At 40.4% G+C, this 26,346-nt stretch overlaps 2 protein-coding genes across 2 annotated transcripts; both read left to right on the plus strand.

Moving 5' to 3' along the window:
* The first annotated feature begins 7,143 nt into the window (after positions 1–7,143).
* On the plus strand, positions 7,144–9,623 carry LOC129703851 (probable G-protein coupled receptor 139). Its single transcript, XM_055646527.1, has 2 exons — positions 7,144–7,216; positions 8,731–9,623. Exons 1-2 carry the CDS (start codon positions 7,144–7,146, stop codon positions 9,621–9,623), a joined length of 966 nt encoding a protein of 321 aa, XP_055502502.1.
* A 14,786-nt stretch (positions 9,624–24,409) lies between these two features.
* Positions 24,410–25,225, plus strand: LOC129703852 (probable G-protein coupled receptor 139). The gene has a single exon (XM_055646529.1). It carries the CDS (start codon positions 24,410–24,412, stop codon positions 25,223–25,225), a length of 816 nt encoding a protein of 271 aa, XP_055502504.1.
* Positions 25,226–26,346: the final 1,121 nt, after the last annotated feature.

Here is a 26,346-nt window from a genome sequence, read left to right on the forward strand (position 1 = left end):
GTTCCATAGATGCCTGGCCCGCGGAGTTCCTCCAGTTAGAAACTGCTTTCAGACAAAAAGAGACACACTGACATTAATGAAATGCTTAGCTAGTTTTATTAGATTTGTATGTAAATAGCAAACTGGCTGGATTCACTCTATCCAACCTCCGGGTTCACCGTTGCCAGGAGTTTCCACGGTGACCGCAAGAGTTACTACGGATATCGCACGGGACACTTCGTTCATAAAATGTTGCAATGCTCAACCACAAGTGCACAAGACACTCTTGGACAAATTCAAACATGTTTGAATTTTCTCCCGAGTACCCAAGGTACACGATTACCTGCCGTTAGCGCCACGGTGGTCCACGAATGCCGTACTGTTACCGCACGAGGTTCCCACGATGTCAAACTCTGGTTACCTCTTGCGTCAAGTCGCACCGTGAAAAGGGGGTTTTAGGCTGGGATCATTCTCTGCGAGATGATCTTAGTGCGGGAGACAAGTGTAGGAGAGGTGTACTGACTGTGTGGGCAGAACTTTGGAAGTGATTGCCCACCATTCTCAAAAGCCGCTGTGTCTCCCTGTCCCTCCAACTCCAGAGGAATCCGTTCCCCAATGCGCCGCTACGGCGACAAGTGGCAGTTCGCCCACAGCCCGAGCTGCGCCCCCTCATCCGCAACCCGGGTTCCTCTGGAGTTGGAGCGGGGCTGGGCTAGAGTTGCTGCTGGCTGTGAGTCTCTGGGATCTCCGTGCTTGCAGTGGGCCTGGGGGTCGGTGTCCCTGACGTCTCCGGTGTCGTTGGTCCTGACGTCTCCGGTGACTGGCACTGGATCAAACGTGAAGACAGTGCAAAGCCCCCGCGCCGGTGCAATGCGCGGGGAGCTGGAGAGGGGAAGGAAGGGGTCACACACATGGCCGGGAAGCAGAGGGGTGTAGGTGGGGTGAAACTGAAGGGAGCGACAATTTGCTGCTGCCTGCCAGTTAAAACGTTCCCACGCAAGACTCACGATACACTGTGTATCGTGAGTCTACCGTGGGAACGTTTTAACTCAGCGGGCAGGCAGCAGCAGATTGTCAATTATTAACCCTCCCGCGCAATATACCCTCACCTTCTCTTTTATGAATGGGGATTTAGTTCCCCTTTCTTCGAGGACCGACCGGAGGTTCCGCTGTCACCTCTGCGGGCCGCCCTCGGTGAACGTTTTCAAGGACCTTTCTTCAAGGACTGAAAAAAATGTCGCTATTCGGAGGTTTTCGTTATTTGGATCGTCGGATAAAAGGTTGTGCACCTGTACCACTAATATTAAGGATGTCTGGAGAATAGAAAACCCAACTGGACGGGAATATTCATTTTACTCACCAGTACACAAAACATACTCAAGAATAGATTATTTTTTAGTTGACTCTACGTTTATCCCATTTATTTATAATTCAAAATATCATAATATTATAATCTCAGATCACGCACCTGTATCATTCATGATTAAATTAAATGGAATGTCCGAGAAACAAGCATATTGGAGATTTAACCCACAAATTTTGAACGAAAGATCATGCCAGGAATATATTATTAAACAGATTCAAATATTTTTTGAGGTAAATGACCCCTGACACACCTATTTCTCTTATGTGGGAAACGTTCAAAGCGTATGTTCGAGGTACATTAATTTCTGCTCAAGCATTTTATAATAAAGATAACAGGATTAAGCAACAAACGTTGGAAAGTGAAATCAAGCAACTAGATATAGAAAATGCGAGAATGCCATTTACGTTAAAACATAATAAAATTGCTGTATTGAAATATAAATTAAATAAAATGTATTCAGAACAAGTAATAAAACTTTATCAAAAAACCAAACAATTACATTTTGAATTTTGAGACAAACCACAAAAACTATTAGCACGCCAGTTACGAAAAATGGAAGGGGAAAAAATAATTCATAAAATTAGAACAGAGACAGGAGAATTATTAAAAATGCCCAAGGACATAAATGATAGATTTCTCCAATACTATCATAACCTTTATTCAACTAAAACCGTAGCACAATCAGAAGGAATAGCAGATTTTTTAATAAAATGTAATTTAAAAGGTTTAGATTCAAACGATAGAGAATTATTAGAAAGGGAGATTACGATAAAGGATATTGAGGAGTCTATTGGCTCTTTAAAAAATGGTAAAGCAGTAGGACCAGATGGTTTAGGCTCCGAATTTTACAAAAAAATTTATGATTTGCTTTGCCCACGTTTACAAAGACTGTATGAGTATATCTATACTCAACAGAAACTTCCAGACACTTTAAATGAATCTATAATAACACTTATTCCTAAAGCTGATAAAGATCCGGAAGACCCGGGATCATACAGAGCAATTGCACTTTTAAATACAGATCAGAAAATATTAACTAAAATACTAGCGCATAGATTAAGTACAGTGATGAATAAATTAATACACCCTGACCAAACAGGCTTTATTCAGAAACGGTACTCATATTATAATCTAAGAAGATTATTTAATATTATATATTCCAAGAGAATTATTAATGAAGATCTAGCAATAATCTCACTTGACGCTGAAAAAGCATTTGATCAGGTCGAATGGTCTTATTTATTTTCGGTGATGGAAAAGATGCAGCTAGGGGAGAAATTCTGTACATGGATAAAACTGTTATATACAAATCCCACGGCTAGAATATTTACAAACCAAAGGTTGTCATCTAAATTTAGCCTATCTAGAGGTTGTAGACAAGGATGCCCGTTATCTCCATTATTATTTGCACTTGCTATTGAGCCATTGGCAGAAAGAGTTAGGGGGCATCCGGAAATACATGGGTATAACACAAAGGACACAGTGAATAAAATTTCTCTATACGCAGATGATGTATTAATTTACATTACAAAACCAGAAATTAGTATCCCAAACTTATTAAAGCTAATAACCCAATTTGGTTCACTCTCAGGATACAGAATAAATTGGAATAAAAGCGAAATTATGCCAATAAGGGAACATAACAAACAGATAATACAACAATTTCCTTTTAAAATAGTAAATGAAAAATTTAAATATCTAGGTATTTATGTAACTAAGATATATACATAATTATTTAAAGCAAATTTCCCCCCATTACTGAACAAACTACATAAGAATATTCAATACTGGAAAACACTTCCTATCTCAATGGTTGGCAAAACTAATGCCATAAAAATGATTTTTTTACCGCAAATATTATACCTTTTTCAGACAATTCCAATATATCTGGCAAAAAACTTTAAAAAAAAATTGGACTCTATTGTTAATGATTTTATCTGGGATTATAAGAATCATAGGATAAATAAAAGACACTTGTGTAAATCAAAAATAAATGGAGGCTTGATTTTACCTAATTTTTTGTTTTATTTCTGGGCAGTTAATATTAAAAATATGAATTTCTGGTTGGAAGAAATAGAGCATCAACCAGACTGGTTGAAAATGGAAAAGGCAGATTGTTTACCTTTTGATATCGGTTCGATATTATTTGCTATGTCTAAATTAAACAAAAACATTTATAGGGAAAACCCTATAATATTTAGTGCTATACGAATTTGGAAACAATTAAAAAAGACATTAAAATTAGATAATTTATCACTTTTTCTTCCAATTGTGAATAATCCTTTGTTTAAGCCTTCATGGTTGGACGGGGGTTTTACACAATGGAAGAATTATGGAATTAAAAATATGGGACAACTTTACAAGGAAGGCACTTTTCTGATATTTCAGGAGTTGCAACAGACTTATGGACTTCGAGGAAATGATTATTTCAGGTATCTTCAACTTAGAGATTATGTAAAATCGAACTCTCAAAATATTCGAATTAGAAACTCAGAAATTCTTGATGAATGTTGGAACAAACATCCTAATACAGAAAAATTAATATCTTATATATATAATATCTTATTAGACAGTGACATTCCTTCGACGGACTTACACAGACAAACATGGGAAAAAGAATTAAATCAAGTAGTAACGAAAGATACTTGGGAAGAAAGTTTGCAACACATACATCAGTGTTCACGAAACGCCAGACATTCTCTAATACAATTTAAAGTAATACATAGGTTACATTATTCAAAAACAAAACTACATAACATTTTTCAACATATCTCACCTATATGTGATAAATGTCAACATTTAGAAGCTACATTATCTCATATGTTTGCAAACTGTATAAAAATTTAAAAATTCTGGGTAAATATTTTCAGTATAATATCTAAAGTAACCAACACATAATTGGACCCAGATCCAAAATTAATAATACTCGGAATATTAGAATTAAATCAAACATTTAGAATAACACAAAGAAACATTATTGATTATAGTTTAATAACAGGAAAAAAATTAACTCTAAAATTTTGGAAAGGCCCAACGGCCCCCACAATCAAAATGTGGATTATAGAAATGACGGAGACCTTCAACATGGAAAGAATCAGATTTTCCCTGTTGGACAACCAGGAATTATTCGTTGGAACATGGTCTCCTTTTATTGATTACTTAAAGGGTCAGAATAGTTCAGCACAGGAACCTGACTAGCACTTGGGCTAAAGAATGGATGAAATGCTATACTCTGAAATGTACGAACATATCTCGAACAAAGTTTTTTTATTTTAATAAATTTTTCCATTCTTCTTTAACTATCTTTTTTCCTTTTTTTTTTTTTTTTTTTTTTTTTTTTTTTTTTTGTTTTTGTTTTTCTTCTCTTTCTTTTCTTTCTTTACTTCATCTATCTCTTTAGTTCTATCTAGTTTTTTTAAAAAAGGAAGAAAAAGGCAAAAGGTATTGGAGACAATGTAATAATAACTGACAATATTATCAATTTAAAAATGTAAGACTGTAATGATGTAATTGGTTATGTTCCTATCTCCAATAAAAAATATTTTCAAAAAAAAAAAAGACATAATAAATAACACAAATAAATATGTCAACGATTTTCAGGTACTGTAAGTAAACCAGACCATGATGGTGCGAAAGGCACAATGATTGGGTTGATACAAGGCCCAACATAGGATTGACATCCCAACCATTGAAGAGATCTACATGATGCAGCCATATCAAAGACACACACCAACCAAGCCACGTTCTCACCTCGATAGTTGAGACCCATGAGACCGCAACTCCACACTGTTTGGGACAAATGGTTGCATCTCTTCAGTTCATCTGTTTGCAGAAATGAAATTTAATTTGTTTTAGTTTAGTTTATTGTCACGTGTCTATCTTCAATGAGATTACCAAGTTGAACAGAGATCTGTTTTCAAAAATCTGTGGATAACTTTGAAACTTGTTTGATAGAAACAGAGTGCCCGTTGCTCAGCTTCAGCTGTTGCCATTTCTAGGAGTAAATGCTCGCAACGGCAATTTTCGGATTAGGCTGTTACAATGAAGTTTCCTTCATGCAACGATCAGGTCACTTTTAAAGCATAATTTATATCAATAACGACGGCAGCAGATGTTCGGGCAAAACATTTGCTTATTCATGTCATACTAAAGTAACGCCGCCATTCCCTTCATATTCTTTGGACCTTAAATAATGACAGAAAAGATTACCTTCCCTAATCGCCGGAGGGCGGAGATTTGGACTAACACACGAGGTTTCATGTGATCGGTGTCATGCACCAAGTATCACTGTGTCTCCGGTGCCAAACGAAGATCTGGAATGTATGGTGAATTCCTCGGTGCCGATGGAGTTTTCAGGGAATCAGACAATCAAAGACGTGATAGACACACAACGCTGAAGTAACGCAGCGGCTCCGACGGCATGAAACTAAGCAGGACAGGCAGCATCTCTGGAGAGAAGGAATGAATGTGAAGTTTGGCTGGGACTCGTGCCACGTGGCAGCCCGGTGTAGTCCCGATCCTCCAACCTACCTCATTGCGGACGTTTTATTGTCCCTCCGTAACAGTAGCCCTGCAATTCTGTAACTTTTTATTTTGCATTATGGTAACCTGTTATATTTGTGTATGTCCTGATCGTACGATGTGTAAATGGTATGTTAGCATTCATAGCAAAAGGATTTGAATATAGGAGCAGGGAGGTTCTACTGCAGTTGTACAGGGTGAGACCACACCTGGAGTATTGAGTACAGTTTTGGTCTCCTAATCTGAGGAAATACATTCTTGCCATAGAGGGAGTACAGCGAAGGTTCACCAGACTCGTTCCTGGGATGTCAGGACTTTCATATGAAGAAAGACTGGATAGACTCGGCTTGTACTCGCTAGAATTTAGAAGATTGAGGGGGGATCTTATAGAAACTTACAAAATTCTTAAGGGGTTCGACAGGCTAGATGCAGTAAGATTGTTCCCGATGTTGGGGAAGTCAGAACAAGGGATCACAGTTTAAGGATAAGGGGGAAATCTTTCAGGACCGAGATGAGAAAAACATTTTTCACACAGAGAGTGGTGAATCTCTGGAATTCTCTGTCACCGAAGGTAGTTGAGGCCAGTTCATTGGCTATATTTAAGAGAGAGTTAGATGTGGCCCTTGTGGCTAAATGTATCAGGGGGTATGGAGAGAAGGCAGGTACAGGATACTGAGTTGGATGATCAGCCACGATCATATTGAATGGCGGTGCAGGCTCGAAGGGCAGAATGGCCTACTCCTGCACCTATTTTCTATGTTTCTATGACTTGACTGCATAGTACGCGAACAAAAGCTGTTCACTGTACCTCGGTACACGTGAAAATAACAACCAATGCCAATATACGTCGCAGCCTCTGGACTCATTCTGTCTGAAGAAGGGTCCCCGATCCATGTTCTTTCAGGATGCTGTTTGGCCCTCTGAGTTATCCCAGCGCGTTGTGTTTTTATTCTACTGACTCGTGCCAGATTTGGCGAGTGATGGGTTGGGGTCGAATCATAACGCTCGCAAATGGCAGAATTCCACTCATCACCCCCATTCCTTCCACAGAAATGCGCCAAACCATTAAATCATTGTTAGAGAGGTTCAGGGTTAAGACTCTTCGGAAATCGAGTGCAAGTCACCCTGGGCCCCCGAGGGAATGTTTTCACCATAAAGAGCTTTATTTGTCTCTGTCTGACTTGCTTATTCCAAGGGTTGTGCAACCCGTCCCAAAGGAAGTTTCAAACGAACACTATAACTGTGGCGCCTGAGAGTGGCAGCCAGCCCACGAGACCATGCATCGACAACAGCTAGTTCATCGCCTCGATTTAATTTACTATCCAATCCTCGCTGTCGTCGGGGTTCCCGGTGAGTAACAACAACCAATTATTTCCGCGCTGTGTTGCCCGGCATTGCTAACTACCAGCCTATACCGTGGTGTCAATGTTCACACAATGTGGTGACTGTAGCCCGGGCTTGTTGGATGTTCGGGTTACGAGTGAAGGGTGCGATCGTCTCAGGGACGAGGCTGTTTCTTCCTTCAGCGTGAACTTCTAACAGGCCAAGCCGGAGTTGGTCTAGACACACCTTTCCTGCTTCTCGATGGGAAATTCGAGTTGCCCAGTGTACAGAAACATCGCGCCTACTAATGCAGGCTCGTTATTTTATATATGTAAGAACGTTTCTACTGTGTTTCCTTCGTTTTTTAACGAGTGTGGAATACTCCATCTGAAGCAATCAATTAATTTATATTTACACTGTAATTTATCTCTGCAGTTTATATTCTTAAATATTACCACTCCCTTCATTTATTGTATTGCCGCACCTATGTTATAATCTAGGCCACTGTGTTATCCAAATGGACTATTGTAGGCTTCATCTTTCCTTGATCATCTGACTGGCTTTGATTTATTCTTCAAATATCTTTAATTAATTTGTTCTTTGTACCTTTCATATCTCTTGTTTTCCTCTCCCCTGAGTCTGAAGAAGGATCTCGACCTGTTCCTTCTCTCTAGAGATGCTGTCTGAGCCGCTGCGTTACTCTAGCATTTGTGTCTGTCTTGGGTGTAAACCAACATCTGCAGTTCCTTCCTACACTGGTTATCCAATAATCCGAATATTCTGTTATTAATACTGCGGCACGATGGCGTAGCGTTAGAGTTACTGCCTCACAGCGCCTGAGACCCGGGGTTGATCCTGACTACTGTACTGTACCGTCTGTACGGAGTCTGTACGTTCTCCCCGTGTCCAGCGTGGGTTTTCTCCGAGATCTTCGGGTTTCTCCCACACTCCACAGGGTTGCAGGTTAACTAGATTGCTATAAATGTGAATTCTCCCTAGTGTGTGTAGGATAGTGTTAAAGTGCGGGGGATCACTGGCCGATGTGGACTCGGTGGGCCGAAGGACCTGTTTTCGCGCTGTATCTCTAAAACTGAAGCTACTTGGGAATTTGCCCCGTGCACCTTATATTGAATGAAAGAGACTCGTGTGGAAGGACTGAGTCCGGGTGTGTTTTGCCCGTGTAATTGAATATTCGGTTGTACAAAGATAGTCATGGACACGGGAGGTTCAGCATACTTCATAATGTCAGTTGCGTTATTTGAATTGGTCAAGTCAAGTCAAGTGAGTTTATTGTCATGTGTCCCTGTATAGGACAATGAAATTCTTGCTTTGCTTAAGCACACAGAAAAAAAATAGTAGGCATTTACTACAAAACAGATAAATGTGTCCATATACCATGACATAAATATATACACACATGAATAAATAAACTGGTAAAGTGCAAATAACAGAAATTGGGACATGTTGAAAGCAGAATTGGATACAAGTTGACTTGCTGCTTCCGCTCAAAACTGATCGCTAACGCCTTTAATCTTTTGCAGTGAACGCGGTGGCGTTGGTGATTCTGTCGCGTGGGAGGTGTGGCCTCTCCCAATGCATCACGAATTACCTGTTAGCAATGGCTGGAGCAGATCTCTTGGTGGTTATCTTTGATGTCGTTTTGTACCGGATCAGTTATATCTTTTTCCGAGGTTCTTTCCTGGACGTCACGCCCGTTTGTCGTATCATTATTGTGCTGCTCAATGCGGCCACAGACTCTTCTGTTTGGCTAACAGTCACCTTCACCTTTGATCGATATGTGGCTGTTTGTTGCCAAAAGCTGAAAGCGAAATATTGCAGCAGGCAAACGTCAGCCAAGGTCATTGCATCCGTGTGTGTAATAAGCTTATTGAAATGCATCCCGTGGTACTTTGTGTTTGGGCCTCGGTATACGGTTAGCAGTGTGCCCTGGGACTGCGTTGTAAAGGAAGGTTTTTTTTCCTCCCCCGGCTGGGCAGTGTTTGCTTGGGTCCACCGGGCGTTCACCCCTTTCCTCCCATTCGCCTTGATTCTGATTCTCAATATTCTGACGGTCAGACACGTTTTGGAGGCAAGCAGAGCTCGTCGGAGTTTCCGCAATCACAGCGGCGGGGAGAAGGACGATGACCCCGAGATGAGGAACAGGCGGAAATCCATGGTTTTACTGTTTGCTATATCTGGAAGTTTCATCCTGCTGTGGATGTTTGAAATTCTGTACTTCATATATGTGCGGATTACGGGTGTGTATTATTACAAAGGCCCCCACGACCCCGTGTTTATCTTGCAACAAACCAGCCGCATGTTGCAGCTTCTGAGCTGCTGTACAAACACGTGTATTTACGCCATAACACAGACTAAGTTCAGGGAGGAGTTGAAAAATGCAATACTCTACCTGGTTGTTCGAATTAAGAAGTGAAATGTTATATTATAAATCAAACCTTCTCAATTGATTGTATTTGTTGGCTTTGCAAAAACATGATTATTTTAAATGTCAATAAGAGCGACCAGGTGGCGCAGTGGTTGAGTTGCTGCCTTACAGCGCTTGCACCTGCGTGGGCTTTCTCTTGTCTTTAGTTCCCTCCCACACTCCAAAGCCGTACAGGTCTGTAGGCTAATCGGCTTGGTATAAATGTAAAACGTGTCCCTAGTGTGTGTAGGATAGTTGTTCCAAGGAGGAATTGCAGATGCTGGAAAATCGAAGGTAGTCAAAAATGCTGGAGAAACTCAGCGGGTGCGGCAGCATCTATGGAGCGAAGGAAATAGACAACGTTTCGTCCCGAAACGTTGTCTATTTCCTTCGCTCCATAGATGCTGCTGCACCCGCTGAGTTTCTCCAGCATTTTTGTCTACATGCGTAGGATAGTTAGTGTGCGGGGATCGCTGGTCGGCGCGGACCCGGTGGGCCGAAGGGCCTGTTTCCGCGCTGTATCTCTACAACTAAACTCAACTAATACGTACTGGGTGATCCAAATATAATTGGGTGATCCAAATAGTGAAAACCAATTAAAATATGGAGAGGATTACAACTTGACAATCATTCAATCTGGTGTCGTTTGAAGAAGTGGGGGGAGTTCTCCAGCTGCCGAACCCGTACAGAGTGTGGCCCTGGCGTTTCAGAGCTGACACCACATCCATGGCAGTGACCGTCTTGCGCTCGGTGTAAGTGTCCGCATCCCGGATCACATTCTCTAAGAAAACCTCCAGGACCCTCCTGGTTTCCTCGTAGATGAGACCCAAGGTCCGCTTGACACCGCCACGCTGATCCAGGCGCTTGGATGGCTGGTTTGATGATGCTTGGATATTATCGCGAAGTAGTGCGCCTTTTTGTCCCTTGTCTTTTTTTGCCTTGGAAACCGTGATTTCAATGCAACGGCGCCAGCCGAATGTATTGCGCAAATTTTTTTTTTCGTTAAATTAAAATTTAATTACCCCCTCTTTTGCCCCCGCACTTTTCTAGAGGCCCATTTTCCTGCATGCGGACATAGAGTTTGCAGCACGAAGGTGTTGATCCAAAGTCCAATGTTTACAAAAGAAACTTTAAAAAAACCAGCTAAATAACAGGGAATCCACCCTCACGGTTTTTCCATTTACTTCAAAAGCAATATTAATCAGCCATACACACTTTTCTTCATCTGGGTCGTTTTGAGCAATTTTTTTCCTGTCTGGTACCGTGTGGGTAGTCCAAGAGTGGGCCGGGCTGCGTGCAACCCATGTGCTCTAGGCAACACTCGAGGCTTTTCGGTGTAAGTGTCCGCATCCGGGATCCAACGCGGTTTTCCATTCTCTAAGCGAATTGCTCACTTGCATCTGAGGTTTGGACTGCAATCAGAGCTCAGTCGCCTGCACGCTTGACACCGCCATGAGATCCCAAGGATGGCAGGTTTGACACTGAAGAAGCCAACGATATTTATCGCAGGATTTGCCTGGCCTTGGTTTCCTTGATGCCCTTGCGGCCCACTTCGCGCAAGTGAGTGCTGCCTTTTGGGACCATGGGATAGCCCATTTTGCTACGATATCCCAGACGTGATGCTCCTGCACCCGGACGATGTGGCAGCAAGAATTATTTTTATTTTTAAATGAATCAAAATAAACTTTATCAAGTAAAAAAAAAGTACAATACAGGAAACTGTGCAAAAAAAAATCTCCCTACATTCTGGGAGGCTATAGGGTGATTTCACTAAAGGTCACTGGAGCGTAGGTCCGCACCCACGTGACCAAAATTCTCAAGTGGAGGACATCGAGGGGTTCGGTACATGTCAGTGGATGGGAAAAAACGCATTTTCCCACCCGTTTAAAAACATAGAAAACGGCGAGGTTGTGAGCTGCAATTTACTGTGCTAGTCGGGGTGACCGTTAGGCACAGCTACCTAGATTTACAGGGGAAAAAAAAAGATAGCAAGTAAGGTAAATTCAAGAGGGAACTGAAGGTGCCAAAGCGACGGAAATGAACAGCCGACATTTGCCGTGCAATTAAAGGTCCAAAATATCGGGAATTATCGCGTTTGCTCGCTGAAATTTATCAAAAGTAAGTTTAACAATGCCTTACTTTTTGATAAATTCAGCGAGCAAACGCGATAATTCCCGATATTTGGACCTTTAAATATCCACGGCAAATGTCGGCTGTTCATTTCCGCCGGCTTGGCACCTTCAGTTCCCTCTTGAATTTACCTTACTTGCTATCTTTCCCCCCCCCCTGTAAATCTAGGTAGCTGTGCCTCACGGTCACCCCGACTAGAACCACAGTAAATTGCAGCTCACAACACAACCTCGCCGTTTTCTATGTTTTTTAACGGGTGGGAAAATGCGTTTTCCCACCCACTAACATGTACCGAACCCTCGAGTTGTCCTCCACTTGAGAATTTTGGTCACGTGGGTGCGGATCTACGCTCCAGTGACCTTTAGTGAAATCACCCTATACATACACTCAATACTGTTTACACAGATCACACAATTTTACCCCACACCCTTGCCACTCACTCATGCGCTCCCCTGGCGTGAAATCCCTTCTCTTAGTTTGAGGGGCGCCTCCACCAAAGATCTTATAGCAGAGCTCTGCTATAGGATCTTTGGTCTCCACCACACCCTGCCCCAATGTCCTGCAGCGGAAGGGCCCACCGTGGTCCTCCCCCACAGAGCCTTGGAGTTGGCTGCACCAAGCTTCAACGCGTCCCTCAGCACGTACTCCTGCAGCGGGCCAGTCGGCAATATTCCCTGACTGACATCTCGCTCTCCTGGGAGGTCAAGAATGTTATTCTTGAATGAATTCGATAAATGAATTATGAATGAATCAGGGAGATTATAATTAAAGTTGTTCCCAGGATCTGGGAATCATGTGACTATACACTGTAATCATGGATTGTCTTTCTGCTGACTGGTTAGCACGCAACAAAAAGCTTTTCAGGTGGTACCTCGGTTACATGTGACAATAAACCAAAACTAACTCTGGGGAACACAGATAGACCCATGTGTGTTCCGTCTGAGAAGGTGGTGCTGGACCTTGTGAGAGCATTTTGAAGTAGCTGAGGTGTTTTTGGAGGTCATCGGAGAAGATGGTCCTTGGAACAGTGTGAAGATAGGCCATTTAGGCCATTTGGAAACATTTAGGCCATTTGGAAAAATGGGCTGAAAGATGGCAGATGGAGTTTAATGCTGATAAATGTGAGGTGCTACACCTTGGCAGGACAAATCAAAATAGGACGTACATGGTAAATGGTAGGGAATTGAAGAATACAGTTGAACAAAGGGATCTGGGTATAACCGTGCATAGTTCCTTGAAGATGGAATCTCATATAGATGGGATGGTAAAGAAAGCTTTTGGTATGCTAGCCTTTATAAATCAGAGCATTAAGTATAGAAGCTGGGATGTAATGTTAAAATTGTACAAGGCATTGGTGAGACCAAATCTGGAGTATGGTGTACAATTTTGGTCGCCCAATTATAGGAAGGATGTCAAAAAAATAGAGAGAGTACAGAGGAGATTTACTAGAATGTTGCATGGGTTTTCAACAACTAAGTTACAGAGATAGGTTGAATAAGTTTGGTCTTTATTCTCTGGAGCGCAGAAGGTTAAGGGGGGCCTGATAGAGGTCTTTAAAATGATGAGAGGGATAGACAGAGCTTTTCCCTTTGAGAATAGGGAAGATTGAAACAAGAGGACATGACTTCAGAATTAAGGGACAGAAGTTTAGGGGTAATATGAGGGGAACTTCTTTACTCAGAGAGTGGTAGTGGTGTGGAATGAGCTTCAAGTGGAAGTGGTGGAGGCAGGTTCATTGGTATCATTTAAAAATAAATTGGATAGGCATATGGATGAGAAGGGAATGGAGGGTTATGGTATGAGTGCAGGCAGGTGGGACTAAGGGGAAAAAAAGTTGTTTTGCACGGACTTGTAGGGCCGAGATGGCCTGTTTCCATGCTGTAATTGTTATGTGGTTATATGGTTATAAGATCCAGCCACATCAGATGAATATTTAAGAGTCAAGCGTGTTCATTTGTCAATATGAACCAGAGCAATGACAGTCTCACTTACTTTACCGGCATATGTGATGCAAAAAACACAATGGATAAAAACACCAAATAAGACATAATAAATAACAGACTTCCGGTGGCACTATGGAGGCTTGAGTCCAGCGCCAACTAGCTCCGTGCCGAAGTAATCTAGAAAAAACGGGAGAAAATCGGGTCTTACCTGCAGCGATCGCGATCTGAAACGGCAGCCTGCGTGACATCATCAGGCGCGCGCGACTTTACGGTATGTCGCTACAACGTACCCCCCCCCCGTGTGACACAAAAAAAAAAGCCGTTAAAGGGAAACCGCAGATGGAAGAGGAAGGCCCTATAGAGGCCTCGGCCTCAGTTACAACGACGGCCCAGGAAGACCCTCCAAAGAAAATGAAACAGAAAAAGTCTGAAATGGAGGATCTTAAAACCTTTCTCGCTGCCGAAATGAAGACCTTTGGAGAGAATTTTAAAGAGGTACTTGACACTTTTAAGGTAGATTTTAAAGCAGAAATGCATTCTACCGTTCAACAAATGCTGGAAATCTGGAAGAGGACGAGGGAGGAAGAGGTCAAGGATCAGATGGAAGTGCTGGAAGCCAGGCTCGTTTCGGTGGAAATGAAGGTTAAAACGGAGGTGGACCCCATTCATCACGAACTTGATCAACATAGAATAGCGATAACCGAACTTGAGAAATGGGCGACGACAAGTGCGGAAACTGTAAGTCGACTCCTTACTGAAAACCAACGCCTCTCCAATATGGTGATCAAATTAAGTGATAAATGTACCGATTTGGAGGGGCGTCAAAGACGTAAGAATCTAAGAATTGTAGGGGTGAAAGAAGGAAGTGAGAGGGAAATGGGCACTCGGGATTTTGTGGCAGACCTATTACAAAAAGCCTTAAAATTGGATCACAAACCTTCACTCGGTCGAGCTCATAGAGCGCAGCGACGTCGTACACAAGATGATGCCCATCCAAGACAAATTATCGTAAAAGTCCAACAGGATCATGAATTTGATGATATAATGAAGAAAATTGTTCGAGGCGGACAGCTCCTCTTTGAAGGTGTGAGATTCAGTATTTACCGAGATTATCCGGCAGAAGTCTTCAAGAAAAGAGCACTGTTCACTGAGACAAAAAGAATATTGAAGAATGTACCTGATTTGAGATACAGCTTGCTTTATCCCGCAAGACTAAGAGTCTCCTACAAGTCCAAGGAGCTCTTTTTTACAGACCACGAAAAAGCACTGGAATGTGCCAAAGAAGTCGGTAACATGACCACAGACTGAAGAATTTACATTACTCCTTAGGAGTCAAGGACTAACATGACCGCCAGATCTAAAAGGACCTTTAAAGTTCTTTCAAGAGCTTTAAGGACATTCGGAAACCGAAATCGACGGAGGATATTGGATAAAACCGTGATTTTTAAGAAAAAAAAAGAAAAAATTTTTTTTTGTTGTTTTTTTTGTTTTTTTTTTTTGTTTACTAATCATTATTATTATCTGTATATTCATATCTAACTATATATGTAACAACTAATACTTATTAAATATCCATATTACCACTAAAATTATTAACATTAACATTTCTCATAAAAAGTTAATACTGTATATGATTGATAACAATGATTAATAATTAATAGTCTTCGATTAACGTAGAAATGAATTACATACTTATATTATATAGGAAGATATGTAAGAGGTAAATTAGCCTACATCATAATAAAGTTTGACGGTTTTTTTTCTCTTTATTTTTCAATATAAAATTAAATTTATAGATTTAGCGAAAAAATTAATATGATATGTAGAGAATAATAACGTTGTGAATTTTTGCTGTTCTTGAACTTTTCTGCAGGGTTACGTGCTTATGTATGTATACATATGGGTATATATATATATATATATATATTGTGTGTGTGTATGTATGGGTAGGTAAATAAGTTTGTTACTCCCAAAGAAGTTATTTGAATGTTAGAAATAATCTTTTTTTTTTTTTTTCTTCGGGCACGGAGCTGGGAATTTTTTTTTCTTACAAAGGCTACGGAAGTCTTTAGAATTCTAGCCACGTTAGTGTGGCTATCACTAACTACACTAATTGTAGATGTAGTTCTTTTTCTTTCACTCTACACTAATCAACTCTATCACTTTTTTCACTTTAAATATTTTTATAACTTAATGTTTGAATGGAAAAATAAGACTAATACAAGGAGATGTGTTCGGAAGAGCGATGTATATGATTTTAAATTCATCTATTTGAGGTTCGGGAGCAGGGTCAGGTTCTATGTGTTGTACCTTCTGCTCGGTTATAGACCACCTTAGAAGCAATATGCAAGATGTTAACATGACAAGAAGGGGTCAGGGAATAACATTTTGTAGTTGGAATGTCAAGGGAATCAATGAACCAATTAAGAGAAGTAAAGTTTTGGCACATCTAAATTTAATCAAAACAGATATAATATTTCTTCAAGAAACACACCTTAAAAAGGAATCTCAACATAGACTTAAAGCTAAGTGGATCGCTGAATCATATCATTCCTCCTTTTCCCACAAGTCCAGAGGAGTTGCAATAGTAATTCGTAAAGGAATACCTTTTACGAACTCTTCAACAATAGTGGATATTGATGGTAGATATATTATATTAGTTGGAGAGTTAAATGGAGAAAAAGTGATCCTTCTTAATGTTTATGGGCCTAATTTTGATAACCCCACGTTTTTTAATAAAACATTTAATAAAATTCCTGAATTTACACAATATAAATTAATAATTGGAGGAGACTTCAATTGTACATTAGATTCATACTTAGATAGATCATCAAGGCAAAAAAAAGTAAAATCTCAATCAAGTGTATTTTTAAATTCATTTATTAATATCACTAATATTAAGGATGTCTGGAGAATAGAAAACCCAACTGGACGGGAATATTCATTTTACTCACCAGTACACAAAACATACTCAAGAATAGATTATTTTTTAGTTGACTCTACGTTTATCCCATTTATTTATAATTCAAAATACCATAATATTATAATCTCAGATCACGCACCTGTAACATTCATGATTAAATTAAATGGAATGTCCGAGAAACAAGCATATTGGAGATTTAACCCACAAATTTTGAACGAAAGATCATGCCAGGAATATATTATTAAACAGATTCAAATATTTTTTGAGGTAAATGACAACCCTGACACACCTATTTCTCTTATGTGGGAAACGTTCAAAGCGTATGTTCGAGGTACATTAATTTCTGCTCAAGCATTTTATAATAAAGAGAACAGGATTAAGCAACAAACGTTGGAAAGTGAAATCAAGCAACTAGATATAGAAAATGCGAGAATGCCATCTACGTTAAAACATAATAAAATTGCTGTATTGAAATATAAATTAAATAAAATGTATTCAGAACAAGTAATAAAACTTTATCAAAAAACCAAACAATTACATTTTGAATTTGGAGACAAACCACAAAAACTATTAGCACGCCAGTTACGAAAAATGGAAGGGGAAAAAATAATTCATAAAATTAGAACAGAGACAGGAGAATTATTAAAAATGCCCAAGGACATAAATGATAGATTTCTCCAATACTATCATAACCTTTATTCAACTAAAACCGTAGCACAATCAGAAGGAATAGCAGATTTTTTAATAAAATGTAATTTAAAAGGTTTAGATTCAAACGATAGAGAATTATTAGAAAGGGAGATTACGATAAAGGATATTGAGGAGTCTATTGGCTCGTTAAAAAATGGTAAAGCAGTAGGACCAGATGGTTTAGGCTCCGAATTTTACAAAAAAATTTATGATTTGCTTTGCCCACGTTTACAAAGACTGTATGAGTATATCTATACTCAACAGAAACTTCCAGACACTTTAAATGAATCTATAATAACACTTATTCCTAAAGCTGATAAAGATCCGGAAGACCCGGGATCATACAGAGCAATTGCACTTTTAAATACAGATCAGAAAATATTAACTAAAATACTAGCGCATAGATTAAGTACAGTGATGAATAAATTAATACACCCTGACCAAACAGGCTTTATTCAGAAACGGTACTCATATTATAATCTAAGAAGATTATTTAATATTATATATTCCAAGAGAATTATTAATGAAGATCTAGCAATAATCTCACTTGACGCTGAAAAAGCATTTGATCAGGTCGAATGGTCTTATTTATTTTCGGTGATGGAAAAGATGCAGCTAGGGGAGAAATTCTGTACATGGATAAAACTGTTATATACAAATCCCACGGCTAGAATATTTACAAACCAAAGGTTGTCATCTAAATTTAGCCTATCTAGAGGTTGTAGACAAGGATGCCCGTTATCTCCATTATTATTTGCGCTTGCTATTGAGCCACTGGCAGAAAGAGTTAGGGGGCATCCGGAAATACATGGGTATAACACAAAGGACACAGTGAATAAAATTTCTCTATACGCAGATGATGTATTAATTTACATTACAAAACCAGAAATTAGTATCCCAAACTTATTAAAGCTAATAACCCAATTTGGTTCACTCTCAGGATACAGAATAAATTGGAATAAAAGCGAAATTATGCCAATAAGGGAACATAACAAACAGATAATACAACAATTTCCATTTAAAATAGTAAATGAAAAATTTAAATATCTAGGTATTTATGTAACTAAGATATATACATCATTATTTAAAGCAAATTTCCCCCCATTACTGAACAAACTACATAAGAATATTCAATACTGGAAAACACTTCCTATCTCAATGGTTGGCAAAACTAATGCCATAAAAATGATTTTTTTACCGCAAATATTATACCTTTTTCAGACAATTCCGATATATCTGGCAAAAAACTTTAAAAAAAAATTGGACTCTATTGTTAATGATTTTATCTGGGATTATAAGAATCATAGGATAAACAAAAGACACTTGTGTAAATCAAAAATAAATGGAGGCTTGGTTTTACCTAATTTTTTGTTTTATTTCTGGGCAGTTAATATTAAAAATATGAATTTCTGGTTGGAAGAAATAGATCATCAACCAGACTGGTTAAAAATGGAAAAGGAAGATTGTTTACCTTTTGATATCGGTTCGATATTATTTGCTACGTCTAAATTAAACAAAAAAATTTATAGGGAAAACCCTATAATATTTAGTGCTATACGAATTTGGAAACAATTAAAAAAGACATTAAAATTAGATAATTTATCACTTTTTCTTCCAATTGTGAATAATCCTTTGTTTAAGCCTTCATGGTTGGACGGGGGTTTTACACAATGGAAGAATTATGGAATTAAAAATATGGGACAACTTTACAAGGAAGGCACTTTTCTGACATTTCAGGAGTTGCAACAGACTTATGGACTTCGAGGAAATGATTATTTCAGATATCTTCAACTTAGAGATTATGTAAAATCGAACTCTCAAAATTTTCGAATTAGAAACTCAGAAATTCTTGATGAATGTTGGAACAAACATCCTAATACAGAAAAATTAATATCTTATATATATAATATCTTATTAGACAGTGACATTCCTTCGACGGACTTACACAGACAAACATGGGAAAAAGAATTAAATCAAGTAATAACGAAAGATACTTGGGAAGAAAGTTTGCAACACATACATCAGTGTTCACTAAACGCCAGACATTCTCTAATACAATTTAAAGTAATACATAGGTTACATTATTCAAAAACAAAACTACATAAAATTTTTCAACATATCTCACCTATATGTGATAAATGTCAACATTTAGAAGCTACATTATCTCATATGTTTGCAAACTGTATAAAAATTAAAAAATTCTGGGTAAATATTTTCAGTATAATATCTAAAGTAACCAACACACAATTGGACCCAGATCCAAAATTAATAATACTCGGAATATTAGAATTAAATCAAACATTTAGACTAACACAAAGAAACTTTATTGATTATAGTTTAATAACAGGAAAAAAATTAACTCTAAAATTTTGGAAAGGCCCTACGGCCCCCACAATCAAAATGTGGATTATAGAAATGACGGAGACCTTAAACGTGGAAAGAATCAGATTTTCCCTGTTGGACAAACAGGAATTATTCGTTGGAACATGGTCTCCTTTTATTGATTACTTAAAGGGTCAGAATAGTTCAGCACAGGAACCTGACTAGCACTCGGGCTAAAGAATGGATGAAATGCTATACTCTGAAATGTACGAACATATCTCGAACAAAGTTTTTTTATTTTAATAAATTTTTCCATTCTTCTTTAACTATCTTTTCCCTTTTCTTTTTTCTTTTTTTTTTTTTTTTTTTTTGTTTTTTTTTTTCTTCTCTTTCTTTTCTTTCTTTACTTCATCTATCTCTTTAGTTCTATCTAGTTAAAAAAAAAAGGAAGAAAAAGGCAAAAGGTATTGGAGACAATGTAATAATAACTGACAATATTATCAATTTAAAAATGTAAGACTGTAATGATGTAATTGGTTATGTACCTATCTCCAATAAAAAATATTTTCAAAAAAAAAAAAGACATAATAAATAACACAAATAAATATGTCAACGATTTTCAGGTACTGTAAGTAAACCAGACCATGATGGTGCGAAAGGCACAATGATTGGGTTGATACAAGGCCCAACATAGGATTGACATCCCAACCATTGAAGAGATCTACATGATGCAGCCATATCAAAGACACACACCAACCAAGCCACGTTCTCACCTCGATAGTTGAGACCCATGAGACCGCAACTCCACACTGTTTGGGACCATCTCTTCAGTTCATCTGTTTGCAGAAATCAATTTATGAGATTACCAAGTTGAACAGAGATCTGTTTTTTGTTTAGTTGTTTGATTTATTTGTTTTAAACAGTCTATCTTCAATGAGATTACCCAGAGATCTGCTCACTTTGAAACTTGTTTGATCAGAGTGCTGTTGCTCCAGCTGTTGCCATTTAGGAGTAAATGCTCGCAACGGCAATTTTCGGATTAGGCTGTTAAAATGAAGATTCCTTCATGCAACGATCAGGTCACTTTTAAAGCATAATTTATATCAATAACGACGGCAGCAGATGTTCGGGCAAAACATTTGCTTATTCATGTCATACTAAAGTAACGCCGCCATTCCCTTCATATTCATTGGACCTTAAATAATGACAGAAAAGATTACTTTCCCTAATCGCCGGAGGGCGGAGATTTGGACTAACACACGAGGTTTCATGTGATCGGTGTCTTGCACCAAGCATCACTGTGTATCCGGTGCCAAACGAAGATCTGGAATGTATGGTGAATTCCTCGGCGCCGCTGGAGTTTTCAGGGAATCAGACAATCAAAGACTTGATAGACACACAACGTTGAAGTAACGCAGCGGCTCCGACGGCATGAAACTAAGCAGGACAGGCAGCATCTCTGGAGAGAAGGAATGAATGTGAAGTTTGGCTGGGACCCGTGCCACGTGGCAGCCCGGTGTAGCCCCGATCCTCCAACCTACCTCATTGCGGACGTTTTATTGTCCCTCCGTAACAGTAGCCCTGCAATTCTGTAACTTTTTATTTTGCATTATGGTAACCTGTTATATTTGTGTATGTCCTGATCGTACGATGTGTAAATGGTATGTTAGCATTCATAGCAAAAGGATTTGAATATAGGAGCAGGGAGGTTCTACTGCAGTTGTACAGGGTGAGACCACACCTGGAGTATTGAGTACAGTTTTGGTCTCCTAATCTGAGGAAATACATTCTTGCCATAGAGGGAGTACAGCGAAGGTTCACCAGACTCGTTCCTGGGATGTCAGGACTTTCATATGAAGAAAGACTGGATAGACTCGGCTTGTACTCGCTAGAATTTGGAAGATTGAGGGGGGATCTTATAGAAACTTACAAAATTCTTAAGGGGTTCGACAGGCTAGATGCAGTAAGATTGTTCCCGATGTCGGGGAAGTCAGAACAAGGGATCACAGTTTAAGGATAAGGGGGAAATCTTTCAGGACCAAGATGAGAAAAACATTTTTCACACAGAGAGTGGTGAATCTCTGGAATTCTCTGTCACCGAAGGTAGTTGAGGCCAGTTCATTGGCTATATTTAAGAGGGAGTTAGATGTGGCCCTTGTGGCTAAATGTATCAGGGGGTATGGAGAGAAGGCAGGTACAGGATACCGAGTTGGATGATCAGCCACGATCATATTGAATGGTGGTGCAGGCTCGAAGGGCAGAATGGCCTACTCCTGCACCTATTTTCTATGTTTCTATGACTTGACTGCATAGTACGCGAACACAAGCTGTTCACTGTACCTCGGTACACGTGAAAATAACAACCAATGCCAATATACGTCGCAGCCTCTGGACTCATTCTGTCTGAAGAAGGGTCCCCACCTGAAACATCTCCGATCCATGTTCTTTCAGGATGCTGTTTGGCCCTCTGAGTTATCCCAGCGCGTTGTGTTTTTATTCTACTGACTCGTGCCAGATTTGGCGAGTGATGGGTTGGGGTCGAATCATAACGCTCGCAAATGGCAGAATTCCACCGACACACTTCAACACCCCCATTCCTTCCACAGAAATGCGCCAAACCATTAAATCATTGTTAGAGAGGTTCAGGGTTAAGACTCTTCGGAAATCGAGTGCAAGTCACCCTGGGCCCCCGAGGGAATGTTTTCACCATAAAGAGCTTTATTTGTCTCTGTCTGACTTGCTTATTCCAAGGGTTGTGCAACCCGTCCCAAAGGAAGTTTCCAACGAACACTATAACTGTGGCGCCTGAGAGTGGCAGCCAGCCCACGAGACCATGCATCGACAACAGCTAGTTCATCGCCTCGATTTAATTTACTATCCAATCCTCGCTGCCGTCGGGGTACCCGGTCAGTAACAACAACCAATTATTTCCGCGCTGTGTTGCCCTGCATTGCTAACTACCAGCCTATACCGTGGTGTCAATGTTCACAGAATGTGGTGACTGTAGCCCGGGCTTGTTGGATGTTCAGGTTACGAGTGAAGGGTGCGATCATCTCAGGGACGAGGCTGTTCCTTCCTTCAGCGTGAACTTCTAACAGGCCAAGCCGGAGTTGGTCTCGACACACCTTTCGTGCTTCTCGATGGGAAATTCGAGTTGCCCAGTGTACAGAAACATCGCGCCTACTAATGCAGGCTCGTTATTTTATATATGTAAGAACGTTTCTACTGTGTTTCCTTCGTTTTTTAACGAGTGTGGAATACTCCATCTGAAGCAATCAATTAATTTATATTTACACTGTAATTTATCTCTGCAGTTTATATTCTTAAATATTACCACTCCCTTCATTTATTGTATTGCCGCACCTATGTTATAATCTAGGCCACTGTGTTATCCAAATGGACTATTGTAGGCTTCATCTTTCCTTGATCATCTGACTGGCTTTGATTTATTCTTCAAATATCTTTAATTAATTTGTTCTTTGTACCTTTCATATCTCTTGTTTTCCTCTCCCCTGAGTCTGAAGAAGGATCTCGACCTGTTCTTTCTCTCTAGAGATGCTGTCTGAGCCGCTGCGTTACTCTAGCATTTGTGTCTGTCTTGGGTGTAAACCAACATCTGCATTTCCTTCCTACACTGGTTATCCAATAATCCGAATATTCTGTTATTAATAGGGTGATTTCACCAAAGGTCAAATGAGCGTAGATCCCCCCCTCACGTGACCGAAAATTTTAACTGGAGGACATATCTCAGTTTGGTACATGTTAGTGAATGGGGAAACACGCACATTCCCACCCGTTAAAAACATCGAAAACGGCCGATTTTGGAGCTGAAATTTTCTGGCTAGTCGATGGCGACCTAAATTTTCGTTAGAAAGAGGTTACTGCCTCACAGCATTTGCCGTGATTTTAAGACCAAAATATCGGGGAATTTGCGTTTGCTCGCTGAATTCTGTAAGGCTACGATGTTTACTGTGGGAAAGTGCGTGTTTCCCCATTACTAACATGTACGGACATATGTCCTCTCGGTCACGTTCTACGCCCCTTTGTGAAATCCAGCGATGGCGTAGGTTTTGCCTCCGAGACCCGGGGTTGATCTTCTGGGTCTTACTCCCACACTCCACAGTTTTCTGCAGGTTAACTAGATTGCTATAAATGTGAATTCTCCCTAGTGTGTGTAGGATAGTGTTAAAGTGCGGGGGATCACTGGCCGATGTGGACTCGATGGGCCGAAGGACCTGTTTTCGCGCTGTATCTCTAAAACTGAAACTACTTGGGAATTTGCCCCGTGCACCTTATATTGAATGAAAGAGACTCGTGTGGAAGGACTGAGTCCGGGTGTGTTTTGCCCGTGTAATTGAATATTCGGTTGTACAAGGATAGTCATGGACACGGGAGGTTCAGCATATTTCATAATGTCAGTTGCGTTATTTGAATTGGTCAAGTCAAGTCAAGTGAGTTTATTGTCATGTGTCCCTGTATAGGACAATGAAATTCTTGCTTTGCTTAAGCACACAGGATCAAATAGTAGGCATTTACTACAAAACAGATAAATATGTCCATATACCATGATATAAATATATACACACATGAATAAATAAACTGGTAAAGTGCAAATAACAGAAATTGGGACATGTTGAAAGCAGAATTGGATACAAGTTGACTTGCTGCTTCCGCTCAAAACTGATCGCTAACGCCTTTAATCTTTTGCAGTGAACGCGGTGGCGTTGGTGATTCTGTCGCGTGGGAGGTGTGGCCTCTCCCAATGCATCACGAATTACCTGTTAGCAATGGCTGGAGCAGATCTTTTGGTGGTTATCTTTGATGTCGTTTTGTACCGGATCAGTTATATCTTTTTCCGAGGTTCTTTCCTGGACGTCACGCCCGTTTGTCGTATCATTATTGTGCTGCTCAATGCGGCCACAGACTCTTCTGTTTGGCTAACAGTCACCTTCACCTTTGATCGATATGTGGCTGTTTGTTGCCAAAAGCTGAAAGCGAAATATTGCAGCAGGCAAACGTCAGCCAAGGTCATTGCATCCGTGTGTGTAATAAGCTTATTGAAATGCATCCCGTGGTACTTTGTATTTGGGCCTCGGTATACGGTTAGCAGTGTGCCTTGGGACTGCGTTGTAAAGCCAGTTTATTTTTCCTCCCCCGGCTGGGCGGTGTTTGCTTGGCTCCACCGGGCGTTCACCCCTTTCCTCCCATTCGCCTTGATTCTGATTCTCAATATTCTGACGGTCAAACACGTTTTGGAGGCAAGCAGAGCTCGTCGGAGTTTCCGCAATCACAGCGGCGGGGAGAAGGACGATGACCCCGAGATGAGGAACAGGCGGAAATCCATGGTTTTACTGTTTGCTATATCTGGAAGTTTCATCCTGCTGTGGATGTTGGGCATTCTGTACTTCATATTGTTGCGGATTACGGGTGTGTATTATTACAAAGGCCCCCACGACCCCGTGTTTATTTTGCAACAAACCAGCCGCATGTTGCAGCTTCTGAGCTGCTGTACAAACACGTGTATTTACGCCATAACACAGACTAAGTTCAGGGAGGAGTTGAAAAATGCAATACTCTACCTGGTTTTTCGATTTAAGAAGTGAAATGTGATATTATAAATCAAACCTTCTCAATTGATTGTATTTGCTGGCTTTGCAAAAACATAATTATTTTTAAATGTCAATAAGAGCGACCAGGTGACGCAGTGGTTACACAAAAAAGCTGGAGAAACTCAGCGGGTGCAGCAGCATCTAAGGAGCGAAGGAAATATGCAACGTTTCGGGCCGAAACCCTTCTTCAGACGGGTGTGAAGAAGGGTTTCGGCCCGAAACGTTGCCTATTTCCTTCGCTCCATAGATGCTGCTGCACCCGCTGAGTTTCTCCAGCTTTTTTGTGTAACCTTCGATTCTCCAGCATCTGCAGTTCCTTCTTAAACACAGGTGGCGCAGTGGTTGAGTTGCTGCCTTACAGCGCCTGCACCTGTGTGGGCTTTCTCCTGTCTTTAGTTCCCTCCCACACACCAAAGCCGTACAGGTCTGTAGGCTAATCGGCTTGGTATAAATGTAAAACGTGTCCCTAGTGTGTGTAGGATAGTTGTTCCAAGAAGGAACTGCAGATGCTGGAAAATCGAAGGTAGTCAAAAATGCTGGAGAAACTCAGCGGGTGCAGCAGCATCTATGGAGCGAAGGAAATAGACAACGTTTCTCCAGCATTTTTGTCTACATGCGTAGGACAGTTAGTGTGCGGGGATCGCTGGTCGGCGCGGACCCGGTGGGCCGAAGGGCCTGTTTCCGCGCTGTATCTCTACAACTAAACTAAACTAATACGTACTGGGTGATCCAAATATAATTGGGTGATCCAAATAGTGAAAACCAATTAAAATATGGGAGAGGATTACAACTTGACAATCATTCAATCTGGTGTCGTTTGGAGAAGTGGGGGGAGTTCTCCAGCTGCCGAACCCGTACAGAGTGTGGCCCTGGCGTTTCAGAGCTGACACCACATCCATGGCAGTGACCGTCTTGCGCTCGGTGTAAGTGTCCGCATCCCGGATCACATTCTCTAAGAAAGCCTCCAGGACCCTCCTGGTTTCCTCGTAGATGAGACCCAAGGTCCGCTTGACACCGCCACGCTGATCCAGGCGCTGGATGGCTGGTTTGATGATGCCTTGGATATTATCGCGAAGTAGCGCGCCTTTGTCCAGTCCCTGGCCACATTTCCCAGA

The sequence above is a fragment of the Leucoraja erinacea genome, chromosome 15 (genome assembly GCF_028641065.1).
Source record: "Leucoraja erinacea ecotype New England chromosome 15, Leri_hhj_1, whole genome shotgun sequence".
NCBI classification, from domain to species: Eukaryota; Metazoa; Chordata; class Chondrichthyes; order Rajiformes; family Rajidae; genus Leucoraja; species Leucoraja erinaceus.

Coding starts and splice junctions, on each gene's coding strand:
- LOC129703851 (XM_055646527.1), top strand. CDS start 7,144: ATGCATCGACAACAGCTAGTTCATCGCCTCGATTTAATTTACTATCCA. Junction 7,217..8,730: donor CGCTGTCGTCGGGGTTCCCG/GTGAGTAACAAC, acceptor AATCTTTTGCAG/TGAACGCGGTGGCGTTGGTG.
- LOC129703852 (XM_055646529.1), top strand. CDS start 24,410: ATGGCTGGAGCAGATCTTTTGGTGGTTATCTTTGATGTCGTTTTGTAC.